Below are 26,330 nucleotides of genomic sequence, written 5' to 3' on the forward strand. Positions count from 1 at the left end.
AAGACATTTCTTAAAGATATCCATAAAAAGTGTCCTTTAAAGTTTGCCACAAGCCACCTGGGAGACACACCAAACATGTGGAAGAAGGTGCTCTGGTCAGATGAAACCAAAATCAAACTTTTTGGCAACAATGCAAAACGTTATGTTTGGCGTAAAAGCAACACAGCTCATCACCCTGAACACACCATCCCCACTGTCAAACATGGTGGTGGCAGCATCATGGTTTGGGCCTGCTTTTCTTCAGCAGGGACAGGGAAGATGGTTAAAATTGATGGGAAGATGGATGGAGCCAAATACAGGACCATTCTGGAAGAAAACCTGATGGGAGTCTGCAAAAGACCTGAGACTGGGACGGAGATTTGTCTTCCAACAAGACAATGATCCAAAACATAAAGCAAAATCTACAATGGAATGGTTCACAAATAAACATATCCAGGTGTTAGAATGGCCAAGTCAAAGTCCAGACCTGAATCCAATCGAGAATCTGTGGAAAGAACTGAAAACTGCTGTTCACAAACGCTCTCCATCCAACCTCACTGAGCTCGAGCTGTTTTGCAAGGAGGAATGGGCAAAAATTTCAGTCTCTCTGTTGTGCAAAACTGATAGAGACATACCCCAAGCGACTTACAGCTGTAATCCCAGCAAAAGGTGGCGCTACAAAGTATTAACTTAAGGGGGCTGAATAATTTTGCACGCCCAATTTTTCAGTTTTTTATTTGTTAAAAAAGTTTGAAATATCCAATAAATTTCGTTCCACTTCATGATTGTGTCCCACTTGTTGATTCTTCACAAAAAAATACAGTTTTATATCTTTATGTTTGAAGCCTGAAATGTGGCAAAAGGTTGCAAAGTTCAAGGGGGCCGAATACTTTCGCAAGGCACTGTATGCGAGTGGCATATTCAATAACATTAGTAAACGGAATTATGCTATGTGACATCATTTTTAATTTCAAAGGTTTTTATTGTTTTAACAAAGCAAAAACCATCAACAGAAGATAACAGTTAGCCAAATAAGACGGTAGGTAACATACAGAAAGCTTCACCATACACATTATGACCTGTGGAGTGAGGAATGTCATCCATAAACAACAATGTAGGTAAAAAAAAGCTCCTATGGTGCCAGAACAGCATGTGACATCATTTTACCCTTACATGAGCATCACCACCTAAGGGCTGGAGGAGGAGAAGACTAGTCTCGGACTCTGACATAGGATGTACAAAATATCAGCCGATACGTTGTGACCAATATATCAGTATCGGCCCTGAAAAAACCATATCGGTCTATCCCTAGTCTACATATGCTTTGTTACTGGGTCTGGGTCAGTTAAGTTTTACCTGTGGATATTACACATTTTATTTAATTAACGTGTTCTATATGCCTCAGCTCTAATGCTAATGGAAATGTAGTTTGGTTGATGGCCTATTTACGTCTACAGAACTAGCGTGCCATTTGGCTGGCCTAAGGATAGTAACATTAGGGAGGGATTGGAAGCCGTCTTGGCAGTGCTGGGAGAAGGTCATCCAGTGCCCAGGGCAAGGATGCCGAACTGCACTCCCGCCCTCCTACCCTTAGGGATAGGGTCAAGGCGTCCTCCCCCCATCCCTGCAATAAACCATTGCGCCCACGCCAACCCCCCCTCCTGCCCCCCCCTTGTCCCGGGCCCTGCGTCTTAAAGTGATAAGGTCCGAAAGAGGTGACGGATGGCTATTGTGAAACATGGCAGTGAATTAGGTTCGGTCAGTTGTATGTGTAGCACCTGTTAACAAATGTATAAACAATCAGCATTGCTAATCTTTGATATTTAAAGATCATTCTTTATTCAGTCCAGAGTGTTAAATGTCATTAAAACCTGTTTAATAAGCAGGAGAGATAGTGATCTTGCTTGGTTGCACTGTCTGGATGGGTGTGAAAGATGTCCTTACAGTATAGAATTTCCTATGGAATGTCTCTGGTTGGTTATGGAGTCTCCAGTGAAGTCTGTTTCTGTGTTTCTGGGCTGAAAGCGGGATTGCAAAATACATCTTCTCCAAGGAGCAGGAAATACCATGAGATATTTGATCCCTGACGTCTCCTTCATGATCTCTGTTTTGCTTGCTGTCCCAGAACTAAAAATTAGCGTGACACTTTGAAAATGGCTGTGTCTAGCTGGTGCCATAATTATTTGGAACAGGTTTTTGTTGGCTGCATTACATTACAAAGCAAAGTATTAAAGACAGCTAGAATGACATCTAAAATAGGGTCTGCTATGGTTAAATAAAGCACAATTGCAGTATCTGGACTAGTACAAAGAGAAGGGAAAAAACACTTCTGCTTCAGTGACAGGGGAATCGATTAAAATATTTTTTATATCTTCCTGATCGTCTTTTTTTTTTTTTTTTCTATTACATATATTTCTATAGCACTAACAAATGTATGCAGTGCTTTATATGCATTCTACATTTATTTTAATCCATCCCCTTAAAGTTATATTACAAGCATGTTTTTTTTAATGCAACAAATATTTGTGGTTTTGCACAGAGCAGCTCCGATCCTCCTATTCTCGGGTTCCCCGGCGGCGCTCCTGGCCCCTCTGCCCTGCCACATGCTCCCAAAGCAAGCATCTTGCTATGGGGGCAGTCAAGCAGGCTTGCTCTTGAGCCACTTCTCTGTGTGTCCATTCACACACACAGAGCATCTCATCCCCACCCCTACTTTCTCCTCATTGGTTCAATGGCTGTGATTAGTGGGAGTCAAAGGCTCCCTTTGCTGCCTCAGCCAATAAGGAGGAACAAACCCAAGAGAGACGCTGCTCTCGCGCACATTGCTGGATTGAGATGGGCGCTACTGCACACAGGTTTTTTATCTTTGTGCATAGAGTGCATAAAAGTAAAAAACCCTGAGAATTTACAACCACTTTAAGGAGCTTACTGTGAAGGTCCCTACCTCACATGCATGCATACACATACCAGGATCAATTTAGACAGGTGATAATTAACCTACCAGCATGTCAATAAACTGTGTGAGGAAGCCAGAGTACCCAAAGAAAACTGACGTAAGCACAGCGAGATCATGCAAATCAAATGCATGTAGTGTCATAGTTCGGATACTGTCCCTCTTGGGCCCTCAGTATTGACCCTCCTAACAAACTTCTGTAGTACAGGAGATAACAAAAGGCCAATAACGAGACAGATCATGGTATTTGTATTAGCTGCATTTAAAAACAGTTTCTAAAACACACACACATATATATACTGTATATATATATATATATATATATATATATAATGCATATAACGAAACCTCAACCCACACTGTACTTGTGGACTTCCATCAGTATACGGCTTCCTCCTAGTCGTGAACATAGATATCAAATCCTAGCTACCCCTATACAAAGCTAGCCCACAACATAGCTTGTACAAGTTAAGGAACCTCCTCCTAGGATAAGAACTGTTTATTCAAACACAGGCACAAAGGGATATACACTGTGGGACAACCCCCCCCAAACCCCCCTCCGCCTTAGCAGCCAATCCACATACACATATACATATACATACCATAATAGGTTGATCTTAAGGCAGACAGAAACAATAGAATAGGATACAGGTACTTAACAATAACAAACCCCACCTCACTATATAGCAAGGGTCTATGAGAGACTCCTGCAATATTCTAGCAATCTGAAAAATCAAACCGTTCATCTTCATATATTTCCTGAGGGACACAGTTCAGAAACACTATTGTCCCAAGTGAAAGAGCCCCTAACTCTTAACACAAACCACACATAAAGAACCCAGGATAACCAAGGTAACACGAAATGCGGTGTGGTTGTACAGCGAGTCTGATTAGTGCAGACCTGACTGGGGTTCTTGCTCACCCTGTGCCCCTAATAGACAAGGGGTGACTTACACATAAGAGGGGCTGGGGAAGCTGGACAAGGAGTTTCCCGACCTCTCTAAAGTAATCTGGGTTCCACAAGCTCCCACCCCCCCCCCCCCAAAGTGACTCCTGTCACAATGCAGTTTTTACTACAGAGTTCAGCAACAAAGTGAAACTTTGAAGACTATCAGCTCAATTCAAGAAGCTTTCCACAAGGATAACCATCTTTATTTTCAGCCATGTGACTGTAATTTTCAAATCTAATTGGACCCAGTAGACAATAACTGTCACATTTAAAAAAAATAGAATTGTTATCCTGGTGCTTTAGCTTTCTCTACTGAGTCTTATGTGTCATCTATAAACATCAACTCCAAAAGTAATGCAGATGGCATACCAAGAGGTAAAAAGTTTTGGGGTCAGACCTGGCACCTGATAAGTATAAGGCTCCGTTCACACCTAGGCGTCCCGAATTGCCGCGATTCAGCCCACGATGCTGAATCGCTCCAAATTTTTTTGGTAGAATGCATGCATAGAGTTTGCAGTTTTCCCATGTTTGTGTGGGTTTCCTCTGGGCACCTCAATTTTCTTCCACAGTAGGTTCATTTGCTTCCACCCAAATTGGCTTTGTTTTTTTATGGCGATTCAGGTGCGAGCAAAATCATGGTGATTTCTTCCGCGATCTGGAATGCCTAGATGTGAACAGAGACTAAGGACAAACTTCACACATATGCTGCAAGCTGAATTTTGATTTTTTTTTTTTTCTTTCTCATTTTTACTCACCCAGAGATCCATGTCAACCCTTTTTAAAGTGCAATTTACTTTCCCTACCAAAGTCATATAAACACAAAGCCAATTTGGGTGGAAGCAAATTAACCTACTGTGGGAGAAAAGTAGGTTGCCCAGAGGAAACCCACACAAACATGGGAAAACCTGCAAACTCTATGCATGCATTATACCAAATAAGACTCGAAGACCAAGACGGCAAACAGTGTTATTCACTTAGCCACTGTAACGGATCTTAGTACCCCAGGTGGGCACATCCGCCGGACCTGTGTCTCCTGTCCTCCAAACGCACCCACAGCCTGCGGAGAAGCCATACCCAGCCCTTAACCCCTCAATCACGAGACAATCCACACAGGTGTTGAGGGTTCAACATGCAGAGCTTAAACTGTTTATTAAATTCCAAGACATACAGTTTTACCCACAGTTAGGGAAACTCCCCTTAACCTTGCCAAAGGGGGGAAGGGGACAAGGAACAACCAATGGGGACTGAACATTTGTACATAGGCTACAAATAACCTAATGAGATTAAGGTAAACAGGCAGTCTCTCAATACACACCCCCTGCGGATGTCTCCAGTCCAGACCATTGCCTATGTGTCATGAATCAACACAATTAGACACATCAACAAGAGGGGGGGGATGGGGGGAGAAGGGCTGTAGCATTACATTACATTAACTCAATGCCAGCATGTCCCCAGGTGTCCAATATTTTCTGGCCCATAGTCTGTTGGTAGGAGGCACGCGCACAGTCCCTTCCAAACCACACAGTGACAGTGGGTTCTGTCACAGCCACCATACTGCATTAACCACTTGCCGACCAGCCACCCTCATTTTACTGCGGCATGTAGTCTCTATTACGTGAAATTATGTACCTGTACACTTTGTGTGATAGTGGGGGCGCACGCGCAGCCGGAGGCACGCATTGCGCCGATTGGCCAGAGGGGGAGCCAATCAGCAGGTCCAGCCACCCACGATCGCTTCCCATGGAGACAGAATGGCGGTCTGCCGATGCAAACAAGGCAGATCGCTCTTCTGTCAGAGATGAACACAGGGATCCTGTGTTCCTCCTATTTAGAAACACAGGTCTGTGTTCATCCAGTGAGTCGATCCCCCATACAGTTAGAAAGCACTCCCTAGGAGCACACTTGATCGCCCCTGGAGTTAAAGTGGAGTTCCAGCCTCCAAACGAAAATTTGACATCCGCTTGCTCTAAGTAACCTGAAAAAGAATTGGATAATCACAATTTTTTTGCTTTACTTAAATTGTTTTTGAAGAAAATATACTTACCTGCCTTCCACTTACCTGCCTTCCACTTCCTCCCTCTGCGGCACCGCACCGTGACTTCTTGCTTGCATTGACTCCTGGGAGCCGAACGTCATCGCTCCCAGGAGTCAATGCGCCTGCACCGACTTTCCTATCACTGGGCATGCCCAGAAGCTGTGCAGGGATGACGCGCCTGCACCAGAAGTGACGAGCAGGGCATTCTGGGACTCCGAAGTCACCGAAGAGGACACCATAGAGGACGGTCTGGCTTCAGCTGCCCACACCTGAGATGGCAGCGCTGGACAAGACATTTTCAAGGTAAGTATTTCTTCTAAAAGGTAAGTGAACCGGGGGACAGTTCAGAAGCTATCGTTGCTGAAATGCACTAGCCCTGACTGTCCCGGGGGTATTTTTATCGAAAACATTTTTTGGAGGCCGGTACTCCGCTTTAACCCCTTCCCTGCCAGTGTCATTAGTACAGTAACAGTGCATATTTTTGCATTGATCACTGTAGTAATGTAACTGGTCCCCTCAAAAGTGTCAGGTGTCCAATCTGTCCGCCGCAATGTTGCAGTCCCGCTAAAAATCGCTGATCGCTGCCATTACTAGTAAAAAAAATAAATAAATAAAAATGACATCTATCCCCTAGTTTGTAGACGCGATAATTTTGCACAATCAATATATACTTATTGGGATTTTTTTTTTTTTTTACCAAAAACATGTGGCTAAATACATATTGGCCTAAATTGATGAAAAAATTTGATTTTTAAATTTTCTTTATATGGAATGTTTTATAGCAGAAAGTAAAAAATAGTTAGTTTTTTTTTGTTTTTTTTTTCAGAATTGACGCTCTTTTTTTGTTTATAGCGCAAAAAAAGAAAAACCGCAGAGGTGATCAAACACCACCAAAAGAAAGCTCTATTTGAGTGTACAGCGTCGCACGACCGTGCAGTTGTCAGTTAAAGTAACGCTGTGCCGAATCACAAAAAATGGCCTGGTCATTAAGGGGGTAAAACCTTCCGGTCCTTAAGTGGTTAAATTAATTTTTCAAGATGCAGACATGCACAGTCCCATTTTTGGAGATTTCATAGCTTAACCTGCAAGTAAATAACCTGAATTTGCCCTTTAGAAGTATGATCTACGATACACAAGTTATTTCTGATTCACAGATAACACTGAAGCCCCTTCAACTGACAGCAGCAGGCAAATGACTGACAGGAGATAAACATGTCTGGGTGTCACAGTGTTAAAATGTGCTGTTCACACCACTGAGAAATGTCTAATACATGGGTTTGAGAGGCGAGAATACACAAACCTGAACCTATTTCTGCCTCTACCTGTCTGATCAGAGCTATCTATAAAAACAAAGACATCACTGGAATAAAACTGTCAAGCAGGCCAATACTTGATGCGTCTGTTTTATGAGCTGACACGCTGGTTAATTTGATGGGCAGATCGCCCAATAAAAACCAGATTTCATCTTACTAATTGAAAATGCACCTCAGGTTTTCTCACCTCTCTTTGGGAGGTTCCAAAAGGATTAAAAGGGAGACTGACGGCATCCCACATAGAATTAGGATTCAAGAGAGGGAACGGTGTTGGGATTTAAAGACGGCTTCAACATGAGTTTATAGCAATCGAAATATACATTTATATATACACATAGGCATGCTAACATATTAAACATTTGAAGCTCATCAACATACACACGCGTGTACTGTATACATGCATTAGATGTTCCGTCCTATTTTAGAAGTCTCGAAGGCCCCATGCACACAGGGCGTTTTTGCAGCTGCTGTTAGGAGCATCAGACTTTTTTTTTTTACAGCTTAAAAACACCCCTCCATGTTATTCTATGGCCTCATGCACACACAGGCTTTTAGGAGCGCCAAGTGGCATAGGGGTTTTTAAGCTGCAAAAAAAAAACACAGGGCCAGTGCGTTCAGGAGCAGCAGCATTAAGCTGTAAAAACGCCCAACGCTGCTAAACGCGCCTAAACACGGCTTAACACTGTATATCGGCATTTAGCAGTGTCAGGCATTTTTTAAAATGTGAAAAATTTAAAAAGTGATTGGTCACAAATAGAAGAGGGTTATGTTTATTTAAAAATGCTGCTAAGCGCCGACGCGCCTAAACGCGCATTGACACCAATGCAAAATGCTGCTAAAGGCGCGTTTTTGACGCTGCTTTTTCCTGGTGTCTGAAATAGCTTTGCAGCTCGTTTTTTCTGACGCCCTGTGTGCATGGGGCCTTAGGCTTTATGTACTTATTAATGCAAATGACCATACAGAATAAAATGCGGCCATATTTCTCTGCTGGGAGTGAAAGGTGCAAAGTCCAATAAGCAAGGTTGAAGTGCCGAGGATGGTACATGAATCTGCAGGGCAGCCAAGCAGCTTTAGTTCCGGTTCACACATATGCGATGCGGGAACCCTGTGAATCCACTGCGGGTTCCCGCATCGCATTCAACTCGCAGGCAGTTCGCACTGCCATATGCGAATCGCTGGGGGTGTCAATACAAAGTTAACGACACCTCCAGATCTGTTCGCATATCACAGTGTGAACTGTCAGTTCGGACATGAATCGGATAGCATTGGTGTGAACACCCATGCAATCCGATTCTGGTGCGGACCCAAAAAAAGGGTCCTGTGCGATTTGTGTCCGAATGCGATGTAAATTCGCATCGCACAGACATCGCATGTGATTTGCAGAGCAGTGCGCTCTGAATCACATGCAATGTCTGTCATCGCACAAATGTGAACCGGGACTTAAACAAATAAGTCAACATGTAATGCTTCAATGCACACAGCCGCAAATGCCCGTATAGCGTACAATATGGCTGTATTTTCCCTAACAGCAGTGACAAGTGCAGTATACAGCTGCGACCAGTCAGCCTTTATACATCAATGGCAGACAACGGGACAATGCATGTATATGTACATACACCATATTACCAAAAGTATTGGGACACCTGCCTTTACACGCACATGAACTTTAATGGCATCTCAGTCTTAGTTCATAGGGTTCAATATTAAGTTGGCCCACCGTTTGGGGATGGCCCCTTCCTGTTCCAATATGACTGCGCACCAGTGCACATAGAGAGGTCCATAAAGACATGGATGAGCGAATTTGGGGAATATGAACTTGACTGGCCTGCACAGAGTCCTGACCTCAACCCGAAAGAACATCTTTGGGATGAATTTGAGTGGAGACCGTGAGCCAGGCCTTCTCGTACACATCAGTGCCAGACTTTACAAATGCACTTCTGGAAGAATGGTACTTTTGGTAATACAGTGTATATGTGGATCAGAGCAGCTACATGCTTAGAGGGTCGTATACGCTTCCCTAAACACAGTCAGAGAGGCTCATTCGGCCCTGTACACATCTTGCTGTTTGGATTCCTGTATATACATGCATTCATTCACGGTCTGCCATTGATCTGTGCAGACTGATTGGGGGTAGCTGTACAATGCACCTCAAAGCAGAGGAAATACGGATATTTTGCTCGCTATACGGCTGTGAGTATGAAGCTTTACATGTTGTATTATATGTACCTTTTTCAAAGTGACTCGCTGCTTCATATGACATCCTCAGCACTTTAATCCATTTGCTGCCATTTTTACATTTTTTGCACAAGTTTAACAAATCATTTAAGGCCTGAAGATTACATAAAACCCCCCAAAAATTATATATTTTCTGAAAGCAGACACCCTAGATAAATACATAAATAGTGGTAGTTCCAATTTTTTATTTTACACAATATTAATACAAGTTTACGAATGGCAACATTTCTGTAAAAAATACACTAGGGTGACTTTTAGGGCACATAAACGCAAGATTACGGTATATCCAATTTTTTTGGTAAAATATAAAAGATGAGGTTGCAGCGAGTAAATATGACAATCTTAAAATTGCGTGTGCCTGTGAAACAGCAACAAATTCAGTACCCTAAATTTTACATAGGCCACGCTTTAAAAGCCCCTACAGGTTATCAGTTTAGAGTTAACTGTAAGACTCGATTCACACTAGCGCGACTTGTCAGGTGACTTGTCAGCCTGACAAGTCGCGCTCCCTCGCGGTCCATTGACTGCTACGGGACCCGTTCTAATAGGAGCGACACAAGTCGCTCCAACTTAGAAAAAGGGTCCTGTACTACTTCGGGGCGACCTCGGAGCGACTTGCATAGACTTCCATTATGTGAAGTCCATGCAAGTCGCTCTGAAGTCGTGGTGCATGGGAATGCACAAGTCGCCCCCAAAGTAGTACAGAGTCGTGCCGCTCCAGTGTGAACCGAGCCTAAATCTAATTCTGTCTAGAATTACTGATTTCACTCCGGGGGGGGTGGAGTGATAGGTAAAGTTTGGCGCAATCAGTGTTTTTGTGCGTAGGCACCACTGACACGTGTATTTCTATTGTATGTGCATGTATTTGGGGGGGGGGGGGTTCAAAAAATGATTTTAGGGAGAATTTTATGAGCTTAGGTGTGACTTTAAAGTTTTACACTTTTGCTTTTACATTTTTTTAAAGGGAGATTTGTCCTCTCTATTTGTCTTGTTTATCGTCATCACTAAAAGTGAAAGTAAAGGAAAATCCCAAATTTTGGGTTGTCTGCAGAAAAGTAATAGAAGGGAAATCTTACAATAGGAACATTTGTTCTGGTGATGTTTCGGGCCCCCAAGGGATTCCCTTAATTTGCAGGGATTTCATTTCGCTTCCTATTTTTGCAATGAGGAAGCAGAGGGAAATTTCCCTAATAGGACACAGATGGCAAAAAAAAACTGACAAGGGTTACAACCCTACCTTACTTTATTTAAAATGAATAAAAAAAAGTTTTGCCTATAGTTCTACTTGAAGTAAGCAACAAATTAAAGACATTTTCAATGTTGAATAATATAGGGAAAAGTCAGAAAGTATGTAAAGTTTTTGTTTACGACTGTGTTCACCCCTTTCCCTCCATTTCTCTCAAAGTGGTTGTAAACCTCAGTCATGAAATCTGAGCAAAGCGCATATAGTGTTTACTTATCTCTCCAAAGCTCTGAGTGTTGTTTCTTTCTGGTGCTTCGTCCCTCTGTTATGAGCATGAATCACTTCTGAGAAGTTTTCCCAACAAGAGATAACTGGATTTTTGACTTACCGTAAAATCCTTTTCTCTTAAGTTCATTGACGGATGCAGTTCTCTGATCCATATCAGTAGGGTTATACTTCCCCCTACAGGAGTAGGACACTAGGCAGAAAAAAAGTTCTGGTTACGCCTATGGGCAGTCCCGGAGGGTACACCCTCTCTCTTCTTGCATAGGGTGTCCGTTTTGTATCAAAGCAGTGTCAGAAAGTAACACCAACCCAACTCAAAATAGAGTGGTGGTTACTGCGTCCGTCAATGAACTTAAGAGAGAAGGATTGTACGGTAAGTCAAAAATCTAGTTTTATCGTTCATTGATGGACGCAGTTCTCTGATCCATATCAGTAGAGACGTCCCAAAGCAGTGCCAAAAAATGAGGGGTGGGAAGAGCAGAAAAGAGCAAGTCCCTAAGGCTAAACATAGCCGACCAGGCAACATAGGACTCATCAGAACAAAAGATGAGGCTTACCTGAAACAAACAGTAAACACCCTCAAGGAAGGCCAAAAGCCCTCCAGACAGCAGCCAGCAAAAACTTTGCGGCCAAAAAGAGGCATTTGCAGATGCCAGCACATCCACCTTATAAATTGGTAAAGGTGTGAACAGACGACCAGGTATCCATCTTGCAACCTGAAGCACAGATGCCTGTATGGTGAAAAGCCCAGGAAGCACCAAGCGCCCGAATAGAATGTGCCGAAACAGGGAAAGGTAGGACCCTTAATTGAATAAGCCTGCACCACCGACTGTCTAATCTATCTGGAAATAGTCACAGCAGACACAGGCAGCCCTGTTCTTGTGCCATCCGTGAGTACAGAGAGCGAACCTGAGTTACAAAAAGATTCAGTAGTCGCCAAGTACACCTTGAGTGCCCAAACTCTATCCAGAGTATGCAACGCACATTCCGTAGGATGTGGGGGCTTAGGACACAAGATGGTAATACAATGTCCTCGTGCAGGTGAACACTAGAAACCACCTTCGGAGGGAAGGATGGATCCGGACAAAGTACCACTTGGCCCCATGAACCAACATATAGGGAGAACGACAGGACAATGTTGCCAGTGCCGACACCCTGCGCGCAGAGTGACAGCAACCAAGAAGACCAGCTTCTGTAATAAGGTAGGCAGGTGATACCCTTGATACTCGCAAACGGATGGTCTTGAAGAACCGACTGCACCAAATCAAGGTCCCCAGTAGGTGACGGAGGTCGCACCAGAAGAACCAAGTGTCGCACCCCCTGGAAGAAGTTACGCACCAGGAAACGGGCGGCCAACGGCCTTTGGAAGAAAATTGGCAAAGCCGAAACCTGACCCTGATCGTTCGAGCGTTGCAGGCGGCGCACTCCCCGACCCCCATGCGGCCTGCAAAAGAGGCCCCAGTTCCAGGTAGGTCCAAACAGTCCCCCACGTGGGGGGGGGGGGGGGGGGGAGAAGGGATGGTCACGACGGGATAGTGGGAAACCCAGGAGTGTGAGGGTCCGACCATCCCAGGGAGGGGCCTGCGTCCGAACCAAAATCCGCCAGGGAAGGGGGGGGAACGTTTACTCACCATACCAGGAACACAGGCTGGCGCCATCTCCTGACAGGACCCCAGGCCACCGGGGGGCTGTCGGCCAAAAAGGGACGCTGCGACAAAAGCCTAGACCCTGTCGTGTGCGTCCTGGCGAGACGTTTAACTCGTGGGGCCAGTCTCCATTCAGTGGAACTATGTCGCGGCCAACCCAGTGCAGAGCTAAGGCCTGCACATGCTCGCTGCAGTGTTAATTTTGTCGACTAAAACGTTTTCGTTGACTAAATTAACACAATTTTAGTCGACTAAAATACGACTAAAACTAAAAGAATTCAGATGACTAAAATACGACTAAAACTAAAATGGCATTTTAGTCTTAAGACTAAAATACGACTAAAACTAAAATGCCATTTTAGTCAAAAGACTATAACTAAATCGAAATTTGCTGCCAAAATTAACACTGGTGCATGCTCAAAGCTTAATACCATAAATAATAACATATTAGATTTTTCACTCCAGGACCAGCAGTAGTATATAATGAGTTTGGAAATTGTAGAGAAATGCTTAAATAATGCATTACAAATTACAATTGAACTACACCCATTCGATTATAGATGACTATAATGAGTTTTAGTCGACTAAAATGAGTTTTAGTCGACTAAAATGTACTGGAGTTTTAGTCTACTAAATACGACTAAAACTAAAACACTTGCAGAAGACTAAAATGGGACTAAAACTAAAATGCCATTTTAGTCCTAAGACTAAAACTAAATTGAAATTTGCTGCCAAAATTAACACTGGCTCGCTGGCCAGACTGGGGTGACCACTGGATATAGAGATCCAGCCCGGCATAGTTGCTTGAAGATCTCACAGAAAAAAATTCCAGGGAAAAAGGCTAGCTGAAAAAAATCTACATAAAAAAATAGGACCAAAGATCCCAGCAAGGAACTAGGTCCTTACTCCTGACTAGGCAGATTAAAACTGACATCCTATGCAGGAAGAGAGATGGTGTACCCTCCGGGACAGCCCATAGGCGTAGCCAGAACTTTTTTTCTGCCTAGTGTCCTACTCCTGTAGGGGGCAGTATAACCCTACTGATACGGATCAGAGAACTGCGTCCGTTAATGAACGATAGAGAAAAAAGTGTTTGCCAGGGAGGGAGCTTAGCACGGAGCTTGTCTATTCACAACACAGTTCTTCTGCTGTGTGAACAGGTGAGTGTTCCTTTCCTCCAATCAGCTCTCACACACTGTACCCGCAGCCTCTCCCCCCCCTCCTCTGTGCTCCTGACAGAGGAAGAAGGATTTTAACACGATACTTCCCTTTTGAAGAGGTGTAGGGAAGAGAGGGCTGCAGATAAACAAGTAAAACCTATATAGGAGGATTTGTTTCATCCCTGTGTATCATCTGAGGATGTTCACTTCATTTGGTATATGTGAGGGTTTTCAACCACTTTAAAGTTGGAACTAAAGCCAGCCTCTGGCATCCTCCACCCAGCTTCTTCCAGGTGCCAGGCTATGGCCGTTTTCACGCACACTTTAGATTTAAGACTTTAATTACGCTTTAATACTTTTTAGGCAGTTATAGTAACAGCTCTTTTTTGTTCAGGAAAGAAGAATTAACTGCTTCCCACCTAGCCACTGTACTTATATGACTGGGCAGGACAAGTGTTGTTTTGGGAAGACCTACCTCTATGTCTTCACAGACCTGCACCTTGTGTGTGCCCCCAGGGGCATGCAGAGGCTGCGATCCAATGACCGCTGTGTCCACCTGACACAGTGGATTGCCAGTTTGAGTACCAAACTGCTGTGCTCCACACTGATACAGTGTGATCGGCATGACCAATCACAGTGATCACATATGCAGTGGTAAACATGCCTGTCACTCATACAGCCATTGAGAACTATCATATCAGTAAAAGCAGACTTTAACAACACCTAGCCCTGTTATATGGATTGTCTCACCCTTAGTAAGTGTTAGTTTTGCTGGACAGCTTGCTCTGCATTAACATGTAGAGAAAAACATAAATTAAGTCCTGTGAAATATATAAAAAAAATTCATATACAAAATACTATCAATACAGGAATTAGCCGCATACAGTTACCAGAATATATTTCACTATACTGGGTAATTCACCACTTGCCGACTGCCCGCTGAAGATATACTGTGGCAGGCTGGCTCAGCTGCATGAATCGCCGTACATGTACGGCAATCCGCAGAAGCGATCCTGGGGGCCTCAATTAGCCAGTGTGGAAGCTGACTCACGAGATCAGCGGCCACGATTGCTGCCGGGCACTCGCGATCACTCCCCGTGGAGAGAGAATGACGGTCTGCTGTTGTAAACACAGCACTGTTGTTCTCTCTGGAATGAATACAGAGTCTGTGATCCTCCTATTTAGGATCACAGGTCTCTGTGTTGATTCCACAAGCCCATCCCCCTCACTGTTAGAAAACACCCCCTAGGCATACACCTAATGCTTTGATGGCCCCTGAGTTAACCCCTTCCCTGACAGTGTCAATATTACAGTAACAGTGCATATTGTTAGCACTAATTACTGTAGTAACGTCACTGGTCCCCCCAAAAATGTTAAAAATGTCAGTTAGGAGTCCAATCTGTCTGCTGCAATGTCGCAGTCCCGCTAAAAATAGCTGATCACCGCCATTACTAGTAAAAATAAATAAATTAGTTTGTAGATAACTTTTGAGCACAACAATCAAAATACGCTTATTGGGAATTTTTTTTACCAAAAATATTTTGCAGAATACAAATTGGTCAATTTATTGGGAATGTTATATAGCAGAATGTGAAAAATAGTTTGTCAGAACTGTTGCTCTATTTTTTTGTTTATAGCACAAAAAATAAAAAAAAAATCGCACAGGTGATCAAATCCCACCAAAAGAAAGCTCTATTTGTGGAGAATAAAAGGACATTAATTGTATCTGGGTACAGCTTTGCACGACCATGCAATTGTCAGTTAAAGTAACGCAGGGCCGAATAGCAAAAAATGTACTGGTCATTAAGGGGGTAAAACCTTCCGGCACTTAAGTGGTTAATGACACCTTGAATATATCTGGTACAGGTGGCTGATGTTTTCATATTATTTCTAAATGCTCGGGGCACTACTAGCCCCAGATTTTTCCTGTGTCTTAAGCAATAATTAAACCAGAAGACCAAGCTTATTAACCACTTGCCGACCGAGTACGGTAGTACTACTGCGGCAAAGTGGTTCGTTATCGTCTGACGACGTAGTATTAACGTCGTCAGACACTCCCCCTTCTGGGCGGCGCTTGCGCGCCGCCGGAGGCTCGCTCCCGCTGTTTTCATTCACAGCGGGAGTCGGGCCAGGGGAGGAGCAGCGGCGATCGCCGCTGCTCTGCCCCGATCGCCGGGGATCTAGTGTGGAGATCCGCCCGCCTGTGTAAACACAAGCGGGCGGATCTCCATAGTGACAGGGAGTGACAGATCGGACTGTTCAGCATAGCTGGACATCCGATCTGTCCATGACTCACTCAGTCACCTCCCCCCCTACACGTCAGTAAACACCAGGCATACATTAACCCCTCCCTCTCCAATAAAATTAACCCCTTCCCTGCCAGTGTCATTTTTACAGTAACAGTGCATATATATAGCACTGATTACTGCAGTAATGTCACTGGTACCCCCAAAAGTGTCAAAAATGTCAGTCAAGGGGCCGATCTGTCCGCCGCAATGTCGCAGTCCCACAAAAAAAATCGCAGATCGCCGCCATTACGCGTTAAAAAAAAAAACACCAAAAATGACAGAAATCTTTCCCTTTGTTAGTAAACGCAATAACTTTTGCGCAAACCAATCAAAATACGCTTATTGCGATTTTTTTTTACCAAACATAGGTAGCAGAAAACAAATTGGCCAAAAATTTTTTTAAAAAATTGGTTTTTACATCTTTTTTGGGGGGAATTTCATATAAAAAAATGTTAAAAATATTGTTATTTTTTCAAAATAAACGCTCTTTTTTTGTTTATAGCGCAAAAAGTAAAAATCGCACAGGTGATCAAATACCACCAAAAGAAAGCTCTGTTTGTGGGAAAAAAAGGACGTAAATTTCGTTTGGGTACGGCGTCGCACGACCGCGCAATTGTCAGTTAAAGTCGCACAGCGCCGAATCGCAAAAAGTGGCCTGGACGGAAGACAGCAAAATCCTCCGGTGGTAAAGTGGTTAAGCAATGACAAAAATCTTTGTGTATGCTATAAACAGTACAAGCAGAGTAGATGAAAATCCCAGTGTAAATGCAGTGCATAGAAGTTCGGAGCAGAGAAAGGTTCTCTTCTGGGGTTACTGACCTGTTATAGTGGTATGTTCAGAGACGGGAGGAGCAGGAAATATTTTCAGCCGCTTGCCAGTGAACAGTCCCTGTGAGCTGTAAGAAAATACACACGTCAGCAACTCCTCACTACTAAAGTTCACCCACTTATGCAATAATGGAACAGCTGAAGACAGCTCAAACGGGATTTAAGTTTTAAGAAAAAGTTTGTGAAACCTTTTGATTTTCTGGATTTCTGCATAAATGTTTACTAAAATGTAATGGGATTTTCACTGAATTTGTGATGTTAAATACAGACAGTAAAGTCTTCCTAAAAGGATACCTGTCCAGGGAGAAATGCAGGATTAGCCCTGATGACCTTCTTACAATAATGCTAGGCTGTCTGTGGTTCAATGCTTTTTATAGTCACAGACCTGGAATAAGCACAACAAGCAATAACAAAACTCCTAATTGGCATTTTTCCTCTGGCTCAAAGTCCTTTAATTCCTTTTTTTTTTTTTTTTTAACAACATACAGTACATAACATTCTCCATTACCATATCTTTCATGGATAAGATTTACTGTAGAAATCCATGTAAAAACAAAATCGAAAATAAACAGCCAAGCACTTATCGGAATAACAAAAACCGCTTTCACTGCAATATTTGCCTTCAATCCATGCATATCCTCTGCAGAAAGATGTCTCCATCACTACCTTTTCCAGATTCAACAATAGACAATTTAGGAGAGATGGGGTTTACAAAATAAAACAACCTCGATCCAATGCAGCATCAGCCTCCTTACCTCTGCACTGAGAACTGAGAAATCAAAAAGTGCTGATCACTTAGGTTTCCACTCTGCTCTGAGCAGAGAGCTGGTGACTGTCAGTCGCAGGCTCTTTGTTCTGCCATTCCAAAGCTCACTGGAACGCTGGGGAGTGGCTGGCTTTGTCTCCCTGTGGCTCACTGAGAGGCTGAGCCAGCTGCTGGTCCAGGCATCCGAGTATTCCCCAAACTTGGCACACTGTCGGCTGAAAACAGGTCACATGCGTGCAGAATGAACTGCACTCCTGTGATCCATCAGAGAAGTAGAGTCAAAAAAGCTTTGGCCATACTTCTCCCTTAATTCAAACAACTTTCTGTAGGCCCTTTGAGTGTGAATCAACATGCCAGCCTGGGTTTACAGTACTGAAAGTCCAAACAAGTGCTTATTGGACATCTTCATTCAAGCCATCTACTGTGAGTCCAGGTTGTCATTAACACACACACACACACACACACACACACACAGTTACATAGTAGTTGAGGTTGAATAAAGACAATAGTCCATTCAGTTCTACCTGTGTAGGCGCGCGTGGCCGTAATCATCTCTCATATCCATTAATGTTCTGATCCTTGAGATGTACCTCCAAGAGTCTTTTGAAAGTAGCCATACTTCTCGCAGAAACTACCTCTTGTGGTAGAGAATTCCACAATCTTGTAGCCCTAACAGTAAAGAACCCCCTGCGTTGCCTGAGGTTAAAACGCTTCTCCTCTAATCGCATTGTATGTCCTTGAGTCCTCATGCAATCCTTGCGACTGAATAGCTTTTTTTCTATGCTGAGATCACCATTGAGGTATTTATAAATTGCTATCATGTCCCCTCTCAGGCGGCTCTTCTCTAGGGAGAATAAATTAAGCAAATGTAGACGCTCTTCATAATTAAGGTCCTCTTATCCCCTAATTAGTTTAGTTAGCCTTCTCTGGACTCTCTCCAGCTCCAACACATCCCTCCTGAGGACTGGCAACCAGAACTGGACAGAATACTCCAGGTGCGGTCGGACCAGAGTTTTATAAAGTTGTAGGATTATAGTTTTATCTCTGGAATACATCCCTTTCTTTATGCATGCTAATATTCTGCCGGATTTGGCAGCTGCCGCTTGACATTGCATGCTATTGCCAAGTCTATCCTCTACCAAGACTCCAAGATCTTTCTCTATTTTTGATTCCCCCAAAGGTTCTAAAGTGTATTGTGCTTTTATGTTCTTAGTCCCCAAGTGAAAAACCTTACACTTCTCCACATTAAACCTCATTTGCCATGTCGTTGCCCGCTCTGTTATTTTGTTCAGGTCATTCTGTAGGATATCTGCCTCATGCTGTGCAGTTATTGCCCTGTCCAATTTTGTGTCATCTGCAAAAACTGATATAGAACTAATGATCCCATCCTCAATGCTGTTTATGAATAAATTGAACAAGGTTGGTCCCAGGACTGAGCCTTGGGGGACCCCACTTACCACCCCAGACCAGTCTGAGTATGCGCTATTTATTATCACCCTTTGGACACGCCCTTTTAGCCAGTTCCGTATCCAAGAGCAAACCTTGTGGTCGATGCCTGCAGACCTTATTTTATAAATTAAGCGCTTGCGGGGAACTGTATCAAACGCCTTAGCGAAATCCAGGTGCACCACATCCACTGGTCTGCCCCTATCTAGCTCACCTCCTCGTAGAATGTTAAGAGATTGGTTTGACAAGAACCCCTATTTTTAAACCCGTGCTGATTACTGCTGAGGATGATGTTGTCTTTAGCAAACTCTACGATATAGTCCTTTATCATCCCCTCCAGAAGTTTAGTCAGACTGACCGGCCTATAATTTCCCAGGACATGCCTCTGCCCTTTTGTGAATATCGGTATCACGTTAGCTTTCCTCCAATCCCCTGGTACATTTCCTGTGTTAATACTGTCAGCAAAGATCAGGAATAGTGGTCTAGATATAGTTTTACTAAGTTCTTTGAGTACTCTCGGATGTACGCCATCCGAGCCTGGTGATTTATTTGTGTTAATTTTATCCAGCCTTTCCCCGATTTCACCCTCTGTTAGCCATAGCGGCAAGTCCTGTGAATTACTGCTAATCATACAGTCATGGTCAGTGTACCCCTCCTTTTCCTGTGTAAAGACTGAGGAGAAAAAAGCATTCAGCACGGTTGCCTTTTCAGTATCCTCTGTAATCATCCTCCCCTCATCGTTAATTATGTGTGCAACATGCTCTGCACTAGTGTTTTTGCTGTTGATATATTTAACCACTTAAGCCCCGGAAGATTTTACCCCCATTCCGACCAGGGGGTATTTTGCGATTCGGCACTGCGTGAATTTAACGCACAATTGCGCGGTCGTGCGACGCTGTACCTAAACGAATTTGACGTCCTTTTTTTCCCACAAACAGAGCTTTCTTTTGGTGGTATTTGATCACCTGTGCGATTTTTTGATCACGCGCTATAAACAAAAAAAGAGCGTCAATTTTGCAAAAATAACAATATTTTTCACATTTTTTTATATGAAATTCCCCCCAAAAAAAATGTAAAAATCAAAATTTTTAAAAATTTTCGGCCAATTTATTTTATGCTACCTATGTTTGGTAAAAAAAATCGCAAAAAGCGTATTTTGATTGGTTTGCGCAAAAGTTATCGCGTTTACTAACAAAGGGAAAGATTTTTGTCATTTTTGTTGTTTTTTTTTTAACGCGTAATGGCGGCGATCTGCGATTTTTTTTGCGGTACTGCGACATTGCGGCGGACAGATCGGACCCTTGACTGACATTTTTGACACTTTTGGGGTTACCAGTGACATTTCTACAGTAATCGGTGCTATACATATGCACTGTTACTGTAAAAATACACTGGTAGTGAAGGGGTTAACTTTATTTGGAAGGGAGGGGCTGTGTGTGTCCCTAGGGGCGTGGTTTCTACTGTGATTGGCTGTGGCTCTAGCTGTAAGGACACTGATCAACGGATCTACATACCAGATCCGTTTTATCAGTGTCTTTGCAGCGAGGAGAATGACAGGCAGTTTGTTTACACAAGCTGCCTGACATTCTCCCTCTCCCCCGCCGATCGCCGAGTGACCGGCGGACATCGGGTCCGCTGGTCACACGCGCGGGGGGGTCCGTGACCACGCGGGAGCGGGAGCGCGCCCCGGGGGGCGCGCGCTCGCTCCCTAGACCCTCACAAGCAAGCAACGTAGCCCTACGTTAGTTTGCCTGTGAGGGGCTGACCGCCGACGTAGATAGTCGTGCGGCGGTCGGCAAGTGGTTAAATAATTTCTTAGGGTTCTTTTTATTATCCTCCGCTATTTGTCTCTCAAAGTTGATTTTAGCCATTTTGATTTCGTATTTACTTTTCTTATTTGCCTCCTTGTATTGCTGGAATGCCGATACTGTGCCCTTTGATTTATATTTCTTGAAGGCCATTTTTTTCCCCTAATACATTTTTTAACATTACGGTTTAGCCAGCCAGATTTGGCTTTGTCTCTTCTAAATTTATTTCCCATAGGAATGCACTGCGAGATGCATTTGTTTAATATGTTCCTAAATCATTCCCATTTTTCCTCCGTGGTCAGTGTTCCTAGGGTTTGGTCACACACAACTCTAGATACATCATGACAGCCTGGGCTCAGAGTACTTAAAGGGTTTGTAAAGTCAGAAGGTTTTTTATCTTAATTTATTCTAGCTATAAAAAAAACCTATGTGCAGCAGCTGCCCCAGCAAACCCCCCCCCCCTTCCTAATACTTACCTGAGCCCATCTCTCTTTAGCGATGTCCACAAGTGTCTCCGCCGTCCGAGACTCTCCCTCTTGATTGGCTGAGACACAGCAGCGGCGCTATTGGCTCTCACTGCTGTCAAAGTCAGCCAGCCAGCCAGCCAATCAGGAGAGAGAAGGGGCGGGGCCGGGCCACAGCTCTGTGTCTGAATAGACGCAGGGAGCTGTGACTCGGCTCGGTGCAGCCATAGCAAGCTGCTTGCTGTGGTGGCACTCGACAGGTAGGAGGGGCCGGAGCACTGAAGAGGGACCCGAGAAGCGGAGGATCTGGGCTGATCTGTGCAAAACCAACTGCACAGAGCAGGTATGTATAACATGTATGTTATTTTTATTAAAAAACACAAGACTTTACAATCACTTTAAAGTAGAACTACAGTATAGGCAAAACTTTTTTTTTCTCATTTTGGATAAAGCAAGGGAAGATTAAAACCCCTGACATATTTTTATTCGCCATCTCTGTATCATTGCGGAGATTTCCCTTCACTTCCTGTCTCATAGGCAAACAGGAATGGAGAGAAAATCCCTGCACATTAAGAGAATTCCTTGGGAACCCCCAGGTCACCGGAACTCATGTCCCAATTGGAATATTTATCCTTTATTACTTTTCTGCGGACAACCCAAAATGAGAGATTTTCTTTTACTTTTACCTTCAATGATAAAGGAAAACAGGACAAATATAGAGAGGGTGAATCTTCCTAATGGGGGCACAGACAGCAATAAAATCTGACAGGGGTTCTAATCCCACTCCACTATCCAAAACTAAAAAGAAAAGTTTTGCCCTTAGTTATACTTTAAGCACAGAGCACTGCTCACATGGTATTGCTTTGGGCTGAAATATGGACCATCCTTTGCATGCACTACCTCTGAAGTATGAAGACTGACCCAGAAGACTGCTGGATTATGGATATGCATACAGAGGTATTTAAAGTGAACCCCGACAGGTAACTTATTTTATTCCATCCTTTAATCTGTTAACTAAACCAATGGAGGCATTTTGAAGATACCTGTTGATCCTGTCAAAAATCTACTGCTGCCCTGGGTACTATAAACTCTGAACTACATAATAGAGATAGGCTCAGGCATGTTGGGATCCTAGGTCCAACCCACCTGCCTGATCCTGCCAGGAAGCCGACACTGCAGTGAGACATTTCCCGATCCGCAGCCGCACAGACCGGGGAATGTCTCAATTCCTGTGATTAGCAGTGTGCAGTGTCGGCTTTCTGGTGGGATCAGGAAGGTGGGTTGGGACTAGGATCCTGAACACAACTGAGCCCATCTCTACTACAGAACACACCCCTACGTTATAGCGATGAGGAAAGTGGAGGTGTTCTGTAGTTTTAATTTACCTTTTCTGTCCTAAGAACTGGTACGTTGCAATATATTACATTTTGTTTTTTGAGTTTTTAGAGCCACTTTAATCAAATAATGTCACAAAAGTATATTTATTAATATATGGATATCTGTAGAATAGGGTAAGTGGAGGCATTTCAATAATTGAGGCAGGTCTTACAAACGATGAATGGGTTTAGCCAGCCACCCTATATATAACAAAAATGGTACCTGCTTTTACAACAAAACTCTGCTTAACTGCAACAAAATTGTAAGTGGAAAATATAAAAAAACTACTACAGGAAACCATGTATTAAAGAAACATTTTAGCAAATATTGATGCACAGTTTACATTTAGGCCCCTTTCACAGTTGTGCCCCTTGTCCTGCAACTTGGGACTGCAAAGTCGCATGACAAGTCATACTCCGTGATTTCCAATGAGTACTGTTCAGATCTGTGCAACTTCAAGTCACAACGACTTCAAAGTAGTCCCTGCACTATTTTGGTCCGCCCTTGATGGGTTTTGAGGTCCAGAGACCTCAATATTATACAGGCATTGCTACAAGCCCTTTTCAAAACAAAAAAAAAATCAGTGCAATACCAATGTGAACAAATTACGGTAATGTGCTCCTAACTTTAAATGGCCGCTGTCACTGACAGTGTTTTCATTACACTCAAAGTAATATAAATCCAACTAAAAACAGTGCTGCGCCACAACTAAAAATATCATATAGTGCAATGATACTCAGTCTAAATAATAAAATGATACTCAAAGTGTGAGAACCATACAAATCAAACAATCATGTGAAAAAATAATAAAAGTCCATATAACATAGGTCTATCTTGATATTCAATCAAAGTGATCCACCACGCAGTGCAAACAAACAATACTGTGCTGGTGCTCGCCTCCACCTGTGTAATCAGGCCGCTCACCTCATATTTTGCCCCGTGTTACCAGTAGGTCAAAATCAGCGGTTCCCCTCTGGGAGCAAGTAATTGGTCCGATTCACTCTCCCTCCAGTCAGCTCTGTGAGTGTTGATACTGATCAACAGAATTTGGGGGAACAAGAGAATAGCAAAACTATTTTTTTTAGCAGGGAGGTGTCCCCACTTTGATGACCCCTTCCTCTCGTCAGGCCATTTCCAGGTGTATCCTGGTGAGGGCCGGCTGATTATGCTGCCTGAGTGTGTTTGAGATTAAAGGGAGGCGTCGATCTAGCTGAGATTATTTTAAGAGCAGAGTGATGTCCTAACCCCACCCCTACTGAAGAAGTCTACACCCTGACGTAACGCATATAGGGGCAGGGCCTACATGCTGACGTTACATTGCGTCCATCTCGATTGAGGCGATACATATGTTGTACGCCGGATCAGCCCGCACTGCTTAAGTGCCACACTTGTGAGTGCTGTATTTTGTATTTTACGGAACAATACAATTTTAGTTTAACACAGAGCAATAGATTCTGCTATTCTCTTGTTCCCCCAAATTATGCTGATCGGTATCGAGGCTCACAGAGCTGACTGGAGGGAGAGTGAGTTACAGAGGAATACTGGACCAATTACTTGTCCCCAGATGATTCTGGCCTACTGGTAACACAGGGGCCAAAATATGAAGTGAGCGGCCTGATTACACAGGTGAAGACGAGCACCAGCACAGTATTGTTTGTTTGCACTGCATGGTGGATCATTTTGCTGATTAACTCTTTAAAAATACACCTATGTTATATGGACTTTTATTATTTTTTCACATAATTGTTTGATTTGTATGGTTCACACTTTTGAGTATCACTTTATTATTTAGATTATCATTGCACTATATGATATTTTTAGTTGTGGCGCAGCATTGTTGTTAGTTCGATTTATATTGCTACAAGTCCAGTCAAAATCGTGGCAAAATTGTGTGACTTTTAGGTTGCACAAGTGTGAAAGGGGCCTCATGAAAGGGGTACAAGAACACTGTTTTTTGCACGGTCCCAGACCTCTAATTACTTTATTACACTTTGCCATTAGTAGTTGTGAGCAGCTGACAACTGCAGAGTTTAATAAAATCTCTTACACGCCACACTTTGGGCTGTTATGCAAACAACCAGGGGATCCTCTTAGCAACCGATGCCTGAAAGTAGGGCAAGGCTAAAAATTCAAATACTTCAAGCTCACAGTTTCCACTGTCTGACCATTGTCATGAAGAAATAGCATTTATGGGGAACTATGGATATCAAGTCAAGATTTGGAAGACCATGAAAACTTTCAGAGAAAGAATTGCTCATATGCTGGTCACAAAGGCAGCCTCTCATATGACTGGAAAGCACCTGCAGGAAGGCTGACATTGGCGTGGTGTTGCATAGCTCCAGGGTGCAGTGTTGAATATGACATGCAGATCACATTTGTGCAAGAATAAGGAGGAAGCCTTAGGTGGGGTACACATTATATGAAAATCGGGCGAACGATCGTCCGATTTTCCTAGTTGTTTCACAGCAAATCAGAACCAATGAAAGAAGATTCGTACGAATATTCTCGTACGACAAAGACTTTTTTTTTGTTGTTTATAGTTTCTGATCATGCGGAGTATTTTTTTTCTGATTTTTCTTGTACAAAAATCATACGTATATGGTACACATTAAACGAAAATCGTTCATTTTTTCCCGTACTAGAAGAATTTTGGAGTTTGTCCCTTCGAGAGTTTTCATACAAAAATTCAGAATCGGCTGTAGAATGTTGTGTACACACTATACGAAAATCGTATGAAAATTCTGAATTGGCTGTAGAATGTGTACACACTATACGAGAATCGTATGAAAATTCTGAATCGGCTGTAGAATGTTGTGTACACACTATACGAAAATCGTATGAAAATTCTGAATCGGCTGTAGAATGTTGTGTACACACTATAGGAAAATTGTACAAAAATGTTCACCCAATTTTCTTATAGTGTGTACGAGCCTTTACCTGCAACCTCATCACAATCATCAACAGAGGTATGCAATACAGCAACATGATAAGCCAGGGCCCTTTTAGAAATAAGGGCTCTGGACTGATGAATTACCAAAGGTTAGTTTGGAGAAACAATGAGCAACATTTAATGTAAGAACACCTTACTGTCAAAAATGGGGGTCGATTCGTTTTGACTTGGGGTTGTGTGGCAGCCGGTGGCACAGAAAACAAATGTATTGTAGAGGACAAAAAATGGGTTCCACTAAATAATAGTAAAATCGGAGTGCTAATGTGAAACGGTCAGTCAAGAAATTACCTGAAATGTTAACGCCTTCCCAGCATATGTGTCATCAGTACAGTGACAGTACATAGTATTAGCACGGATCACTGCATTAGTGTCACTGATGATGTCAGTGGCAGTTAGTCAGTTCCCACTCAGTACCAGATTGTCCGCCGCACTAGCTCAGTCCCATTATACAGTAAGTCCATTAACTCCCATTAGTAGTAAAAAAAAAAAAAAAAAAAAATACAAATGTCAGTATATACACACACACACACACACACACACACACACACACACACACACACACACCATAGTTTCTAGACACTATACCTTCCACACAAACCAATTAATATGCACTTATTTTTTTTTTAACAAAAGACATGTAGCAGAATATATTTTGTATTATTATA

At 43.1% G+C, this 26,330-nt stretch overlaps 1 protein-coding gene across 1 annotated transcript in view; it reads right to left on the reverse strand.

The window, feature by feature from the left end:
- The window catches only part of MRPS31 (mitochondrial ribosomal protein S31), a 166,325-nt gene that overhangs the window by 60,891 nt on the left and 79,104 nt on the right, over positions 1-26,330 (reverse strand). The window contains exon 5 of the mRNA XM_082244818.1: positions 16,846-16,922. Coding sequence (XP_082100944.1) covers positions 16,846-16,922 — 77 coding nt within the window. The remainder of the gene's footprint in view (positions 1-16,845; positions 16,923-26,330) is intronic.

Source organism: Pelophylax lessonae (genome assembly GCF_965119305.1).
Source record: "Pelophylax lessonae genome assembly, chromosome: 2".
NCBI classification, from domain to species: Eukaryota; Metazoa; Chordata; class Amphibia; order Anura; family Ranidae; genus Pelophylax; species Pelophylax lessonae.